This window comes from Pleurodeles waltl, chromosome 4_2 (genome assembly GCF_031143425.1).
Source record: "Pleurodeles waltl isolate 20211129_DDA chromosome 4_2, aPleWal1.hap1.20221129, whole genome shotgun sequence".
NCBI lineage: Eukaryota > Metazoa > Chordata > Amphibia > Caudata > Salamandridae > Pleurodeles > Pleurodeles waltl.
Window position 1 is genome coordinate 44686293 of NC_090443.1, and position 17821 is coordinate 44704113.

General features: G+C 42.6%; 1 protein-coding gene across 3 annotated transcripts in view; it reads right to left on the reverse strand.

Moving 5' to 3' along the window:
* The window catches only part of ESYT1 (extended synaptotagmin 1), a 420895-nt gene that overhangs the window by 177135 nt on the left and 225939 nt on the right, over window positions 1–17821 (reverse strand). For all 3 annotated transcript variants that reach the window (XM_069230578.1, XM_069230579.1, XM_069230580.1), the window contains exon 22: window positions 13026–13121. In XM_069230578.1, coding sequence (XP_069086679.1) covers window positions 13026–13121 — 96 coding nt within the window. The remainder of the gene's footprint in view (window positions 1–13025; window positions 13122–17821) is intronic.

Consider the following 17821-nt stretch of genomic DNA (forward strand, 5'->3'; position numbering starts at 1 on the left):
GTGCAAATTTAGATTGATAAGTTCTTTTAGGAGCCTATAGAGCAGGTCTTGGAAAAGACTGCTGCTTTGTAACTAAATTCTTCTGTGGCCTGTGGAGGTAAAACTGAATGGGAAGTACCTGATATGGTCAGAATGAAAATGTCACTTACCCAGTGTACATCTGTTCGTGGCATTAGTCGCTGCAGATTCACATGTTTGGCACAGTCCGCTGCCTGGTGTTGGGCTCGGAGTATTACAAGTTGTTTTTCTTCGAAGAAGTCTTTTTGGTCACGGGACCGAAGGACTCCTCCCTCCTCGGCTCCATTGCGCATGGGCGTCGACTCCATCTTAGATTGTTTTCCCCGCAGAGGGTGAGGATGGAGTTGTTTGGTATAAATAGTGCCCATGCAATGGAGTGAATATGTATGTACGTTAAGAGTTTCTAATAATTATTTACAAATGTTCAGATGTTTAAGATTTATGATCTACTTCTAAACGGCTACAGGCTTCCCGGGGAGGTGGGAGGGTACATGTGAATCTGCAGCGACTAATGCCACGAACAGATGTACACTGGGTAAGTGACATTTTCAGTTCGATGGCATATGTTGCTGCAGATACACATGTTTGGCATAGACTATAAAGCAGTTACCTCCCCTAAAAGCGGTGGTTTAGCCTGTAGGAGTTGAAGTAGTTTGGAATAATGTTCTTAGTACAGCTTGGCCCACTGTAGCTTGTTGTGCATTTAGTACGTCTACACAGTAGTGTTTAGTAAACGTATGAGGCGTAGACCAGGTTGCAGCCTTACATATTTCGCTCATAGGAATGTTTCCTAGAAAGGCCATTGTAGCACCTTTCTTTCTGGTTGAGTGTGCCTTTGGTGTAATAGGCAATTCTCTTTTGGCTTTAAGATAGCATGTTTGAATGCATCTGACTATCCATCTAGCAATGCCTTGTTTAGAGATTGGATTTCCTATGTGTGGTTTTTGAAAAGCTATGAACAGTTGTTTTGTTTTCCTGATTAGCTTTGTTCTGTCAATGTAATACATTAGTGCTCTTTTGATGTCTAATGTATGTAGTGCCCTTTCAGCCACAGAATTTGGTTGTGGGAAGAACACTGGCAATTCTACTGTTTGATTTAAATGGAATGGTGAGATTACTTTTGGCAGAAATTTTGGATTTGTTCTTAGAACTATTTTATTGTTGTGTATTTGAATAAATGGTTCTTGTATGGTAAATGCCTGTATTTCACTTACTCTTCTGAGGGATGTGATTGCAATGAGAAATGCGACCTTCCAGGTTAGATATTGCATTTCACAGGAATGCATGGGTTCGAAAGGTGGACCCATGAGTCTTGTTAAGACGATGTTAAGATTCCATGAAGGAACTGGTGGTGTTCTTGGTGGTATAATTCTTTTTAGCCCTTCCATGAATGCTTTAATAACTGGTATTCTAAATAGAGACGATGAATGAGTAGTTTGTAGGTAAGCAGATATTGCTGCGAGGTGTATTTTTATAGATGAAAAAGCGAGATTTGCTTTTTGCAAATGTAGTAAGTATCCTACTATGTCTTTAGTAGAGGCATGTAATGGTTGTATTTGATTGGCATGGCAGTAGTAAACAAATCTTTTCCACTTAGATGCATAGCAGTGTCTAGTGGAAGGTTTTCTAGCTTGTTTTATGACCTCCATGCATTCTTGTGTGAGGTCTAAGTGTCCGAATTCTAGGATTTCAGGAGCCAAATTGCCAGATTCAATGATGCTGGGTTTGGATGCCTGATCTGTTGTTTGTGTTGTGTTAACAGATCTGGCCTGTTGGGTAGTTTGACATGCGGTACTAGTGAAAGGTCTAGTAGAGTTGTATACCAAGGTTGTCTTGCCCATGTGGGTGCTATCAGTATGAGTTTGAGTTGGTTTTGACTCAACTTGTTTACTAGATATGGAAGGAGAGGGAGAGGGGGAAAAGCGTACGCAAATATCCCTGACCAACTCATCCATAGAGCATTGCCTTGTGATTCGCGGTGTGGGTACCTGGATGCAAAGTTTTGGCATTTTGAGTTTTCTTTTGTTGCGAACAAATCTATCTGGGGTGTTCCCCAAATTTGAAAGTACTTGTTCAGAACTTGGGGGTGAATTTCCCATTCGTGGACTTGTTGGTGGTCTCGCGAAAGGTTGTCTGCTAGTTGGTTTTGTATTCCTGGAATAAATTGTGCTATTAGGCGAATGTTGTTGTGAATCGCCCACTGCCAAATTCTTTGTGTTAGGAGGCACAATTGTGTTGAGTGTGTTCCTCCTTGTTTGTTTAAATAATACATTGTTGTCATGTTGTCTGTTTTGACAAGAATGTATTTGTGTGTTATTATGGGTTGGAAGGCTTTTAACGCTAGAAATACTGCTAACAGTTCTAGGTAATTGATATGAAATTTTGTTTCGTGTATATCCCATTGTCCTTGAATGCTGTGGTGATTGAGGTGTGCTCCCCACCCTGTCATGGAAGCATCTGTTGTTATAACGTATTGAGGCACTGGGTCCTGAAATGTCCGCCCTTTGTTTAAATTTTTGCTGTTCCACCATAGAAGCAAGAGGTATGTTTGGCGGTCTACCAACACCAGATTTTGAAGTTGACCCTGTGCCTGTGACCATTGTGATGCTAGACACTGTTGTAAGGGTCGCATGTGTAGTCTTGCGTTTGGGACAATGGCTATGCATGATGACATCATGCCTAGAAGTTTTAGCACATGTTTTGCTTGTATCTTTTGGTTTGGAAACATAGCACTTATTACCTTGTGGAATGCCTGCACTCTTTGTGGACTTGGAGTGGCAATTCCTTTTGATGAGTTGATGGTTGCTCCTAGATATTGTTGTGTTTGACACGGTTCTAGGTGTGATTTTGTATAGTTGATGGAAAACCCCAGTTTGTGAAGGGTTTGTATGACAAATGTGGTGTTGTTTGCGCATTTTTTTACTGTGTTGGTCTTGATTAGCCAATCGTCTAGGTAAGGGAACACATGTATCTGTTGTCTCCTGATGTGTGCTGCTACTACTGCTAGACATTTTGTGAACACTCTTGGTGCAGTTGTTATTCCGAATGGCAACACCTTGAATTGGTAATGTATTCCTTTGAATACGAACCGTAGGTACTTTCTGTGAGAAGGGTGTATTGGTATATGAAAGTACGCATCCTTTAGGTCTAATGTGGTCATGTAATCTTGCTGTTTGAGCAGTGGAATGATGTCTTGTAGTGTGACCATGTGAAAATGGTCCGATATGATGTAGGTATTTAGTGTCCTGAGATCTAATATTGGTCTTAATGTTTTGTCTTTTTTTGGAATTAGAAAGTACAGGGAGTAAACTCCTGTGTTTTTTTGTTGTACTGGTACTAACTCTATTGCATCCTTTTGCAGTAGTGCTTGAACTTCTAGTCCTAAAAGTTCTAAATGTTGTGGTGACATTTTGCGTGTTTTGGGGGGGATGTTTGGTGGGAAGTTGTGGAATTCTATGCAATAGCCATGTTGGATTATTGCTAATACCCAATTGTCTGTTGTAATCTGTTGCCAAGATTGGTAGAATTGGCTTAGTCTTCCCCCCACTGGTGTTGAGTGAAGGGGTTGCGTGACTTGAAAGTCACTGTTTAGGTGGAGGTGTTTTTGGAGTCTGGAATCTTCCCCTACTCCTTGGGAATTGACCCCCCCGATATCCCCTGAAACCTCCCCTTTGGAAGGAACCCTGATATGGTGTGGTTCTTGTTTGTTGGCTGGTGGTGTCTGTGGGTTGGCCACGAAACCCCCCTCTAAATGGAGTTTTTCTGAAAGAGCCTCTGCTCTGCGGGGAGTAGAGTGCGCCCATGGCCTTGGCCGTGTCTGTGTCCTTTTTAAGTTTTTCAATGGCTGTATCCACTTCAGAGCCAAAAAGTTGTTTCTCGTTGAAGGGCATATTAAGGACAGCCTGCTGGATTTCAGGTTTGAAGCCTGAAGTGCGTAGCCAAGCGTGTCTCCTTATGGTGACAGCAGTGTTGACTGTTCTTGCTGCAGTATCGGCTGCGTCTAGTGAAGAGCGGATTTGATTGTTTGAGATCGTTTGTCCCTCTTCCACTATTTGCTGCGCCCTTTTTTGGTATTCCTGGGGAAGATGGTCTACGAGAAGTTGCATCTCGTCCCAGTGTGCTCGGTCATATCTGGCCAGCAGCGCTTGTGAATTTGCGATGCGCCACTGGTTGGCTGCCTGTGATGCTACTCTTTTCCCTGCCGCATCAAATTTTCGGCTTTCTTTGTCCGGAGGTGGGGCGTCGCCAGATGTATGTGAATTTGCTCTCTTGCGAGCTGCCCCTACTACCACGGAGTCAGGTGGTAACTGCGAAGTAATAAACACTGGGTCTGTGGGTGGTGGTTTGTATTTCTTATCCACCCTTGGGGTGATGGCTCTTGATTTTACGGGCTCTTCAAAAATTTGTTTTGCGTGCCGTAACATCCCTGGTAGCATTGGGAGACATTGATATTGGCTGTGTGTAGCCGAGAGGGTGTTAAATAAAAAATCATCCTCTATAGGATCGGAATGCAGTTGGACATTGTGGAATTCTGCTGCCCTAGCCACCAGTTGCGAGTATGAGGTACTGTCCTCTGGCGGTGACGGCTTTGTGGGGTATGACTCGGGATCATTGTCCGGCACTGGGGTGTCATACAGGTCCCAAGCGTCTTGATCCTGATCGTCATGACTTATGGTAGTTTGCGCTGGTGAGTGCATTTGTGGCGGTGTTTGTGCCGGCGATGCCTGTGGTGGAGAGGGCGGAGGCGTGACTTTTTTAACCACTTTGGCTTGTGGTTGTGCGTCATCCTTTGGAAGTTCGATCCTTCTTTTCCTCATGATTGGGGGAAGGGTTGATATCTTCCCTGTGTCGTGCTGGATGTACAGTCTCTTTTGTGTGTAGTCCGATTCTACACTTTGGAGCTCTTGTCCAAATCTGTGCATTTGGCCACTTATTCCTTGTTCCTCTGAGTAGGATGAAGGTGTGGTATTTTTCGGCGCCGAGAGAGAATCTTTTTTCGGTTTCGGCACCGACAGAATTTTTGTTCCTTTCGGCATGGATTCTCGGTGCCGATGTTTTTCGGTGCCGGTATCTTGTTTTTGTCTCTCGGAGCCGCTTTCTCGGCTCCGAGGTTGCTCCATGGCGGTCCCTCGACCGGAGTCGGGTGTCTTCGCTATGGGCGTGCCCTTTTTCGGCGCCTTCGACGGGTCGCCTGTTTTATGGGTCGAGCCATGGCCTGTTGGCAGTGGCGTCCCCTGGGCTTTCGGTTTGTCGATGGATTTACTTTTTGACGTCTTACTCACAGTTTGTTGCTGTTGTTCGACGTCGGAGTCTCCGGATTCTGATTCCGGAACCGAGAATGTTTCCTCTTCCTCGTCGAAACGTTGTTTTGTCGACGTGGACGCCATTTGTTGACGCCTGGCTCTTCGGTCCCGGAGTGTTTTTCTGGACCGGAAGGCTCGACAGGCTTCACAGGTATCCTCCTTGTGCTCGGGGGACAAGCACAAGTTACAGACCAAGTGCTGATCTGTATAAGGATACTTACTGTGACATTTTGGGCAGAAACGAAACGGGGTCCGTTCCATCGGCTTCGATGTCGCACGCGGTCGGGCCGACCAGGCCCCGGTGGGGGATCGAAACTACCCCAAAGTCTTCCGATGATCGGTGTCGATGTACCTAACTATCCCGATACCGAACGGAACAATACCGACGCTTTCTTCCGAGATTCTGACTAACTTTCCGAACCGAAACACGGAGCGAAAAGGAATACGTCCGAACCCGACAGCGGAAAAAAACAATCTAAGATGGAGTCGACGCCCATGCGCAATGGAGCCGAGGAGGGAGGAGTCCTTCGGTCCCGTGACCAAAAAGACTTCTTCGAAGAAAAACAACTTGTAATACTCCGAGCCCAACACCAGGCAGCGGACTGTGCCAAACATGTGTATCTGCAGCAACATATGCCATCGAACCTGTGGTTATGTAGTGAGCTTCACTGATGGCAAGATTCTGGTAATTTTTTGAGACAATGAATTTAAAGAATGATCTCTCGATTTGGCAGTCACCTTGGTGACTCATTTTCAGCATGGTATATCTGAACTGAAGACAAAAATATGTAGCAAAGTTTAAGGACCTCAAAGCAAGCATCACCTGATATTCTATTACCAGCTAACCCTTTTGCCATCAGACTGCAAGCTGCTCTTGACTTAAGGGTTTGCAGCAGATGTCATGGACTAATGTTCATCATGGTCCAATGGCAAACAATGTACAAAGTCCATCTTCCACGTGAATGTACTGCCAAAACTATAGAGGGTTCAAATTATGCTCAATCCTAAACCTAAACGGATGTCCTATCCTGAGCGCAACATACAGGAGGAATAACTTTATTCATCTGCATGAATAATTAAAACCATTGCAACAGTATTTACAACATAAAAGATAAGAAACGTAATGATCAAATGTGCAACATAGGCGGCAATAAAAAAGCTCAAGTTTCTTGCACCTGACATCGCTAACAGATAAGACGTGAGTGAATAAAGCAACACGTTATGGTTCAAACAACCAACCAATCATCAATAAAACCAGCAGTTAATAACTAACATTGTTTAAAACAAAATATATCCTCCTCGATTGCCGAGGTTAGAGTTCATTATGTCACCTTACACAGCCTAATAGAATAAAATTCAGTGAAAAACATACCCTACTTTTAGGAAATGTCAGTTTAGAGAATTGTCAGCAAATTCATAGCAACCCCTAACTATTGGAAGTGGCAGTCAATAGGCTACTGGGCGAATGTAAGATACAGCACGCTATTATATTAGTTCTGCATAAAAAAAGCCAGCATCATGGGTTTTTTGTCAACAAGCTCCTAGTTGCCCTCATAATTAGATAATGGTATTTGATGTGCAAAATAAGCAACAGTATTTCAGTTATAAATCCCTTTTGGGCACTGATAATAACCTATCATGCTCTAGGTGGAGTTAAGCTTATTATAGACAATAAAATTAACAGTAAGTAGTTAACGGCTTGTATATCTCCAGACCTAATCGTAGGAGACCCCTTTGAAATAAAGTGCAGAGGAGATTACCTGCCAGGTGGCCAATAACTGGAAAATAAACAATAAAATCAACAACAAAAATGCCCAGAAGCCCTAGTGCTGTTAGTTTGTTGCAATCTGTGCATGAACCACCTCCCTGACCACCTCTGGTTGCCTATTATATCTCTCGATTGGGACCTTGATGTTTAATTTCTTTTCAGCTGTGGTGAGGAATCTTACAAGGTGTCAGTTTAACAACACGTCTTTGCATTTGAAGCCCTCTTTTACTGCTTGTCTAAATGTATGGATGCCTTTCTGATTGAAGAGGGGTCGCATTAGTTCTTTGCATTCACACATGAGCTTTTTGCATTTACATAACAGATGGATTTTATCTTCTATCTCCTCCCCACACAGACAACAGCAAAATATTACCAATGGGCACTTCCAAGGTGCTAGATTGGCCAAGTAGGGGAGGATCCCGAGTCAGTACCATAGATATTTCTCCTTGGTGGTTTTAGTGAAACCCATAGCTACGTAAGGCTGAGATACAGCCTTGGTGTAGCTGTGCAGGGTGAACCATCCGTGCGCCCTCCACAGTGATTCTTTATCCTCTGCTTAGGAAACTCATTTGAGTTTTTTTTTTAACTAGTCGCTTGAAGCTATCATGTGTCCCTGATGCCTCCCAGAGACCCAGCAGAACTAATTGATCTATTGAGTTTTGAAAATATGACCTTGCTACACTTTTCTCCTTACTTAATAGCTCAGACCAAAAGTGAGTGAGTGTTTAGGGTCCCTGGCTCAGCTCTCTTGATCTTGTACCAGCACTTAATGTAGGAGCCTCTGCAGGCCAGCCCTTGCTTCCGCATACCAAATTCTAGTCTTATTTGGGCCGGTGACATGTAACAGGGTAGGCTGAAAATTATTTGTAGCGCACCTGTTATTATACCATCTAAAGGGGTCGCGTCTCTCTCCCTCGTTGTGTCACTACCATAGGTGAATGCTGAAATAAGTTTCCCCTGAATCACTTGGATCAGTGGAGAGAAGCTTGGACCAGAGATCTTGTTCTTTAGGTTTCTTAGTGCTACTGCTGTTGCTATAGCTCTCCTTTTCAGCACTTCCAACTGGGCAGTGAATGTTCCTTTGACATCTATTAGGACGCCTAGGTATTTGTATTCGTGGACGGTTTCACGATTTTGTTTCGCAAGGTATCAGGACCGAGCTCCTGACGTTTTCCTTTGGTTCAGATGCATAACTTTGGTCTTGTCTAGATTTATGTTGAAGTCGTTCTCAGACAAATAACCTTGTGTTATATCTAAAAAGTACTGAAGGCCAACCGGAGTCTGACTGATGAGTGCTAAATCATCAGCATACAGCAGATTAGACAGGACAAGACCACCCATCTTTGGGGTGTGAGTTGCACTTATCCAGCCTGGGCGATAGATCTGTCATAAAAAGATTAAACAGAGTTGGCAGCTAGAATGCAACCCTGTTTCAGCCCTTTTGTCAGCCACTTTGTAGTTGCAGTTGGGATTCTTGTAGACAGATAGGCTCCTGTTCCAACCTTCAATTGTACCCGGGTATCCGTGTGAAAGAGAATTAATTGGTTCAGGAGGGGTGCGGAGATCTCCCATTTCACAAGTTTGTCTCACAGTTTGCCTCTATCAATGCAGTCAAAAGCTGACCTGTAATCGATAAAACATAGATTATGTGGCAATCTAGTTGCTATCGTGGCGACAGTCAATAAAGAGTTAAAATATTCATCACAGCTCCCATGTGCTTACTGAAGCCTTGTTTGATTGAGAGGGATTACTCACTTTTCCACTGCCCAGGATGACAGCTCCTCTAAAATAGGACCAGAGTAGTATTTGGCATCATTGTCTATCAGGGCTATCAATCTATAGTTTTTTGCCTCGTTCTTGTCACCATCTTTATAGAGTGGAGATAGAACTGAGCCCCTCCAAAAGGGTAGGATTGTCTTTGTAAAATGTGCTCAAAAACTGGTTTCTGTAATTTCACCCATTAGTCTCGATTTATTTTTAACAGGACCTTGGGGATCCCATTTGGGAATGGCGCCCCCTCCCTTCTGCCCTTGGTAATCCACTTGTTGATTTGTTTGGCAGAGATTGTAATTTAGCAAGTTACCTCGTCATTACACATATCAAGAGCTACCTCTGCCAGAGTGGCCTGATTTAGCTTCCAAGTTTGATTTACAATCATGATTACTTTTAAAATGATCCCAGAGGAACCTTGCCTAAGCCTCTTCCGTCAGGTGTGAGCTGACTCCGTGTACTGTCAGTTTTTGTAGCATGTTGATTGTGCGTCAGAATCGCCTGCTGTTGTTGCTCTGTATGTCATAAAGAAGTCATAAAGAAGTCTGGCCCATAACTTCCCTTCTGACTCTCTTTTTAATAGCCAGGCTAGCTTTTTGTTGGCTGTTTTTAATTGCCTCAGCTCCTTTGTACGTTATCATCTGGGTCGTGTTGTTGAAGCTTCTGAAGGGTTTTGCTTATTGCGTTTTTAAGGACAGTAATTGGCGCATCCTGTGTGCTAGAGGCACTCCTACGCGGAGGTTCTACTTTTGTCATTGATCTGGAGTCTTCTTTTACTGAGTAAGCTGCCCCTAGAGCTTTAGTGAAGCTTTCCCAGCAGGCTATGGCATCTACAACCCTTCATTTGATTATCTTGCAAGAATGTGTTTGCGAGGGCCAGCAGATTTTCAGGGTGGTGAGTTTTGCATTTAATCCTTTTATTGTTTACTGGGTGTATGGAGCGGGCCCCTCCACCACCTGGGTTGGCATTTTTACCTGGGCAGTCATTGTAGGTGAGCACTTATCTTTTGCCCCAGGTGATAATACACAATTTTGCAGAACAGAGGGAGGGTTACAAATGTGTAGTCTATTGTTGTACTAGTTAATGCTGTATGGTACGTGGCGGCTGAGGGGCAGTTTCCCACACACCGACCATTTAGTGCCCGGAGGCTAAGATCTTCAAGGTGCCCCAGAAGTTTCTTGGCTAGCTTAGTTTGCCTTCTCCAGTTGTTCCCAACCTGTTGAGGGATATGTCATAAAGAAGTTTGACAACCCAGAATGTCATCCTCCTCTGTTGTACCCTGCACGTCCAGGCTGAAATAACCAGTAATTATGAAGTTCGATGTTTGCTCCTCTGTAAGTAACCTGGTGAGTTCTCCTCCCAAGCAGTTGACAACCTTGGCCTTATCTCGCAGGTGAAGATATACATTTATTACCATCAGCTGAATGTCTTCTTTGACGCTTCCAATTGTCACTCGGAGAGCCTGTATTGCGTTGGACTGAACTATGTTAGAGTCCAGCTCCTTGACTGTATAAACGATTGTGGGAGAGGTATATATTTCAAATACTCCTTTGAGGTGCCCATATTTGGCACCTTTAGTTGCTGGATGATGGTATAACTTAAAGTCTTATAGATGAAATGGTTGTTGTAACCAAGTTCTTACAACAGAACTAGGTCAAAGGATTGCAGATATAGCAACAGTTGAGGGGCCAATGTTTTGTTCTCCAGTCCATTTATATTCCAGGATATCCTGATCACCCCGTGCAGATTTTTTGATGCCACAGCTAAAAACTGTAAAACGCATGCAAAACACATGCATCTTCAAGGAATCTGATGACGCCATAAAGCCAGAGAGAATGTAAGGGGTTCCTTCAGATAACATCAGGCTCTAATGATCAGAGTGTTATTACAGAAACTCCCCAAAGGAGCAGCCCTCTAGAGGTTGTTTTTCAAAACTTTCAAAAACTATTGCAGACGAAATGACCCAATCACTGGGGTATCCATTTTGACAAAACTGAACAAAGCATGAATGCACCAGAGAAGAACAGATAAGCAAGTCTGAAATAAGCATGAGTCAAAAGACACAGACAGGATACAAAGAGAACATGTGAAACAAGAAAAAAGGGCAAATAAAAAAAGAGAACGATACACGAGAATATTGCTGTAAGTGCCTCTGCTCAGTCACAGCAAAATGCCCTGCATCACTTACATGAGTGCTGGTGCGTCTGCACAAACCCAGTACACTGTCTCAAATCGCTTACATGAGCATCTGTGCCCGGTGATAGGAAACACAGTAAATACACACAAGAAAAACATAACAGAGAAGAACTGCTAAGTAGGACTAACATATACAAGAGTGGAAAAAGCACCCTTGTGGGAGGACGGGAAACAAAAGACAAAAGGGAAAACAAACAAAAACAGGGAAGTAGCTTTGGGGCGGGCAGGTGTTTGAGGCTTGGTAGTTGGGTCTGTGGGCCCTTAGTCGGACCTGCTAGCTCTGTGTCATATTTGCTAGTTGTGAGCAAAGAATAAAAGACAAAACAATGACCTTTTATGTAAATGAGAGAGAGAGAGAGATCTCATCTGGAGGCTGAATTGTAAAAATCTGAAATCAGATAAACAAATATTTCATTCTCCAGAGCCTCCTTTCTCTTTATTATCACATTCGAGTGCACTTTTAAATACTTCAGTTCAGGATGTCCACTGTACAAACACCTCTTTTATTTAATTTAATAGACTGTAATGCTGCTCCATGTATAATAAGATAATACGAGTCTAGGCCACATTTACAGTTTACGTAACTACTGGCATGTCTCTTAGTTTGCTAATGGGATATTCGTTGGGAGGCTGAGCAGTGAACATTAAAAAAAACTATCACTTTTAATAATTGCCTATCTACGCAGTGACATAATTCCATGTACCAAGGTGAAACACTTCTGTGTGTTAAAGAAATACACTTTGTTTGTATTTTGAAGAGATTATATCAAACTTTACATCATTGTTGTTGCACAATATACATGCCAAAGGTGTTCGTAGCTCGGCTCTTGCACAAACTCTTCAAGCCAAGTCAGACCGATGGCTGGCACGTTGTTTTAATTTGTCTGCGCACCCTCCTCTAGCTGTAACTGGGGATTAGTACACAGGGCCGTCAAACACTTGATAAAATGATTTGTAATCGTGAGGGCTAGAAACATGGAGCTCTGCCCACATGCACGATAACTCTCCCATCAATGCTTCTTGTAGCAGGGATGAAGAAAATACATTTAAATTAAGTGATCCCAAGGCAAAGACTCCAGGAAGCTGTGTTACACATGACCGTAGTCATGAGTTCCCATGAAGAACTATCAGGACAGGTGGGAGGAGCAGGGGGGTAGTACCTTGAGAGAGGGTATTTGGGGTGTGACACCCTACAAATGCATTCTTGGTTAGTTGGTTGAGTCTGGAGGCCCTGAGCTGGGGCTGCAATGTCTGTGCTGTACCGGTTCTTTTTACAGTTCTCATTTCACAGAGAGGTCTAACTTGTTCATTTTTTGGTCTGGGGTCTTAAATACATATATACTGACCAGTTTACCAAACAAAGTAGTAAATCTGCACCTACAGAAGTACTCCTTTAGGTGAGTGTAGATTTACTACACTATTTTTTGGAGTTCATAAACACTTGCAGTAGTTTGCTTGGAAAGCTGTGTCAGTCTCAACTTTCCAGTCGTGCTACTGGCAATCAAACACCCAAAGGGTGATGGAATTAATGCGACAATCACTTGGAGTAGCATTCCATCCCATCATTGTTTGCCATTGTGTCACTCTAGACAGAGGCCCAACTCATGCAAATCAGTCCTAACCATGTTCCTCGTGGAAAAAGTCCATCTGGAACCTTGGTCATCTCACCCCTCCACCCCACTGCTTTTTTTCGTTGAGAAATTGGAGATTCACAACACTTCCAAATTTCACTGACTAAGCTATGCCCTTGAAAGAAAATATATAACCAAGAGAAAAAGACAATAAAGAATACACTGATGCAATACTAAGAAAAGGACGCACATGAGAGATAGAGAGACAGATAAGAAAGACACTGGAGAGACATATGAGCACAAATGTTGGATTAGAGGGAGAAAGGAAAAGAAATGTAAGAAAAAGCTGAAACAAAGAGTAAGAGAAAAGATAGGGTGATGTTGGTTGGTTCACTTACAGGTAGGGCCACTGCCCTCTCCAGGTACACAGCCAGGATGGCAGAGGAGAGCTCCTCGTTGTCCTTCGGTTGCATTAAACTATTAACCAACAGAACCTGGAAAACAAATGTTTGTTTAATGTGAAAGGCTTTCCCGTCAACAAATATGGCAATTCATTTTCTCAGCAAACGTGACAACCACCATCATATCGCCAAAGTCAATGAAAACTTAAACAAATTCCCAAAACAGAAATTGCGAAGACAATAACATTCACATACTAACTGGTCAATGTGTTGCTACAACAAACATGCTTGCTGAAACCTCAACTACTATAAACTGTCTAACATCCATTCAACAAACACGGCTGCCAAGACCTTCTCTCTGAAACCTCACATTGTTTCACAATTCCTAGACATATAAGCATGAAACCTCCCCAAACAGAGGCAACTATTTCACAGTTCTTTAACTAATATGGCCCCCTAACTTTTCCACTCACACACACGTTGCTTCCATAATCAGAGGCACGTATTCTAAATCTTGATTCAAACACATCAAGCTATTCCACGCTCTTAAACAAACCTTGCTGCGAATGCCTCAGCTCAAGTACTGCAAACTGCCATGCATCACTTCAACAAACATGGGTGCTGGTAGCTCCACCCAAAATCAGAAAACTGTCTCAAATTGCTTAAATCAACATGGACACCCCATGATCCAAAACTCAGTAAATACCTCCGTATCGCCTCAAAACCTGAACACTTACACTTTCCCACATCGTTAAACTTCACAAACATGGCTAATAATGACCAGACATACCAAATAGACTACAACCACAATAAAATAAAACCAGACCTCATCTGTTAAATTGACATTGACTCCTATAAAGCACAGCGCACTCAACCACTGCTTCAATTGACATCACTGGCAGCGCTTCCACTCACACAGAGAAGACTTCATGCATCACCTCAACAAACAAGGCCCCTAGCTCTCAAAAACATCACAGTGTACCACATCTATTTACCACACATGCTCCCTACGATTCAAGAGAGCAAACTGTCCAATCTTTGTCAAACACGTTCATTGTCAGACACAGAGATTCAAGTGGTCGAAATACCGTTAATAAAAGATCGAATGGCACCGATGTGCAGGAACTAGAGTCCCATGTTCGCAAACACGATTATCATGATTCAACTTCATCACTCTCTCCCACATTCTTTGAATAAACATGGCTGACAGAACTGTCAAGTGAATGCAGCAAGCAAACCTATATAAGTTTAACATGGTAGCCCTGCCTTTCTAGCTCACCTAAAGGTACCTGAGGCAGAGAGGATCTTGCCTCTAGGGCAAAGGGGGCATTTCTGCCTCAAGCCCGAGCCTCTGGAAGACAGAAGGGGCTGGAGCACGCTCACACTTGGGAACCCAGAAGTAAAGAGGTCGCTGTATATGCTACGTCACAGTGTCCTTTATATACAATCTAGCTAAAACGGATAGAGAGTAAAACAGGACAACACTAAAGCACGCGAAGGGTTTTAATATATCTCACTGATAATGGGTGCCTTCAGTGCTACAGTTATTGGCTCGTGCGTGCTAGTACAAAGTGGAAATCAGACTTGGCTTATCGAAAAGGCCGCGGCCTAGATTGAATTGCTAGGTCACGGACCCCTGCAGGGTATATAAGAAAAGGCAGACCCGTTCCAGCCATTCTGGACCTCTTTAGTGAACTGAAACTTCAGTCTCTCGCAGGACAAGTTCGCAGAGCCATTTCCATATGGTTGTCCCTGCTTGTAATGGCATATTGAGCACAAAAACAATGCAATGGAATTCTGTCCCGACAACAAGAAGAGTTAGGATGGTTGGGGCGAGCTAGATAACACGGACAACAGAAGGAAAAAGGGTGGGTGTAGACAAGCAACAACACTGGCAACAATGGAAGGAGGGAGGGTAAGTATGGGCAAACAACACAGGCAACAACACAGAGGGAGAGTTGGTGAGGGTTACAGGTCGACATGCATTAAAAAACGTATGGGAACTGTTATGCTGCATGCAAAGGGGCGGGGACAGTGAGCAGGGGGTGAGGTCAAAGGTGAGGCTAAAAAAACAAAATATTGTGTACGTTTTTGGTCTTTCACTGTCAGGTAGCTACATATAAAATAACATGCAGCTTAAATGAAAAAATAAAATAAAAAACGTTGTTACTCACTGGGAAATGCTTTATAGTATGTTATGAAACCTCTATTATTAATGCGCTGCAGAGGTCTGTGTGTAACCGGAGGGCCGCAGAATCTTGGTTGGAGCAGTGGAGAATAGTGACTTGTGTGTTTTTAGTGTTAGGGGGTCAGAGTCTGTGTGAATATGTGAGTCATACTTTTAAACTTGCATTACACACAGTATAATGTACACTGCTATAAAATGCTCAAAAAGGTATAAGATAAAATGGTGCTTCCAAAATCTAGATTTTGGAAATACCCAGACTGAAAGTAATTCAATTTCTTTGACAAAACTGTTCCTTCAACACCTCGTCAGGGATAGTAAAGTTTATGTAAATACAATTTCAGTTAAAAGCATGCACGTCACAGCTCAGTTCATTCTTTGCACTATCACTTAAAAAAGAAATCTTTGTCACCGCAAATCTTTGAGTGATTCAATCAATTAAAGTCAGTACCGGTTTCCAAGTATCCTTTACATTTGCAGATTACCCTATACATTTGCAGGTTAACTCGTTACGCACATTTGCATTTCTTTCAGGAAAGCAGGCACCCTGGCAGAAAGGTTTGTTTAGCTGCCTGTCAGCTTCGATTTCAATACACAGGAGACTCACTGCATGACACTTCAGGTGAAGCATTTAAAATACTGGAAATAAATGTATCGTTGTCTTTTTTACCAGACATAGGGGAACGGTTTCTGATAAATCAGGAAAGTAGGGGGCACACCGTGCCCCTCCAATCCCACCCACTTCAACCACTGAACAGATGATATAGAGGCTTGGAGGGGGAGAAGTACATAAAGGAGATAACTGAAAAAGGATGTCCCGTAGTAGAGTGCTTAAACACAAAGACAAAAGTAGCACCTAATAGAAAATGAGCAGTGGGATGATACAAGTAATGTGTCCATGCTACAGTGGAGTGACAAACACACCAAGAGGAAGGAAGCCTACAGCAGCTGACCAACAAAAAACAAGCAAATGAGAGTAACAATGAAACCAACCAATGGTAAGCAATGGGCAGGCTCTAAGCCCACTCGCAGAAAACACAAGTTCTTGAAGAATTAGCACTTGACTGTCTAGGAAATACCTAAAAATTGTGTGATTCTGACCACATCATTTAATTTACTCATGCTTCAAATTTTAAACATGTGCTGAAGCTCTGACAGCTCTGCAAACAGCTCAGAAAATGAGGGGGATACACTCTAGTACCGTGACCAAGCAGCTATCATTTAACCAGATCCTGGCCAGCCTCAGTAAAACATGCAAACTGTCCTAGTGCAATTTGCCAACACCAGGGGCACATTCAGAAGTACCAGCACTTCATGTGCTTTGCATCCAGAACAGGAATCGGCAGGAAGTGAGAGACGTCTATTATTTTCAGTTCCAGCTGGGCCCTCCACAAATGCCTCACCTAAAGGGCCATCAGAAAACCTTTTTTTCAATGTGATTGAGCTTAACATCTTGATATTAGCCAATGCCATCGAAGGAACATCAACATTTAGCTTGTCAGTTCACAAGTGCTTGAGCAAGGCTATGATTTGGGGGCAGATGTTTGAGTTTTCCAAGGTCTATGTGCCTGACATATGTATGTTCTGAAAGGTCTACTATATCTGTCTATAAGGGTAACTACACTAATAACCATTTATGCTGCACTTACTATGAAGTCTTTATTATAACCGAAAGGACACTTTTTAACCACCTTACAACTAAGAAGGATTGAGGAAAAAACTGTAAGGTTGTACACTTATGCCTTGCAGGGGTATGCTAGTCCTTGGCGCTGCTTCATAACTCACTAAGCTATATTACTAGGATAAGAACATGTGACCTGCAGCTAACATGAGTATCTCTGCAACAAAAGCAATAACTCACTGAGCCTTCTACATAAAATATACGGACCTCCATCTTACACATAATGCTTTGCAGTAGTGACATTATCATGCTAATTGTATTTATATAGTGCTTACTACCCCTGATGAGGTGTTGAAGTGCTTTTCAATGAGTAGCACGCTTCTCCGGAACCCAAAAGGGATTGTTCGGGGATTAGTATAGAGAAATGTGAGTAAATCTGAGTGGTGGACAAGCAAGTCTTTTATCTGGATTGAATAGAATAATGGAGGGATCGACGAAAGATGGGTCTAGAAAGTGTTATTTGGGATATCATACTAGTTAGGTGAAGTTTGGGATGAGTCAAAGGAGGGTTACATGAAGGAAGAATTTATAAATGGTTATTTGGAAGATCAAAGTAGTAAAATGAGGACTGGGTGAGCCAAAGAGGGATAGAAGAGGGGAGAGTCTAGAAAGTGTTATTTTGGAGATAACAGTAGTAGAATGACGTTTGGGATAAGTCAGAGAGTGGAAGTAGAGGGTAAACCGAGAGAGGTATACATAGAGTAGTGCACTGAAGAGATTCAAAGTTTTTTTTTTCTTTTATAGTAGGAGTATAGTAATAAATATACAGATACATAACTACATAAAAAGGGTATACGTGTATAAAGAAGATAATATATCGAGATATAAAGTTGTATAGACTCAGACTTTCAAGTGTTGCTGCACGTGAAGCTAATTTATTTGTGCATTTTAATATTTTTTATATTTTATATTTTTCTCAATATTCCA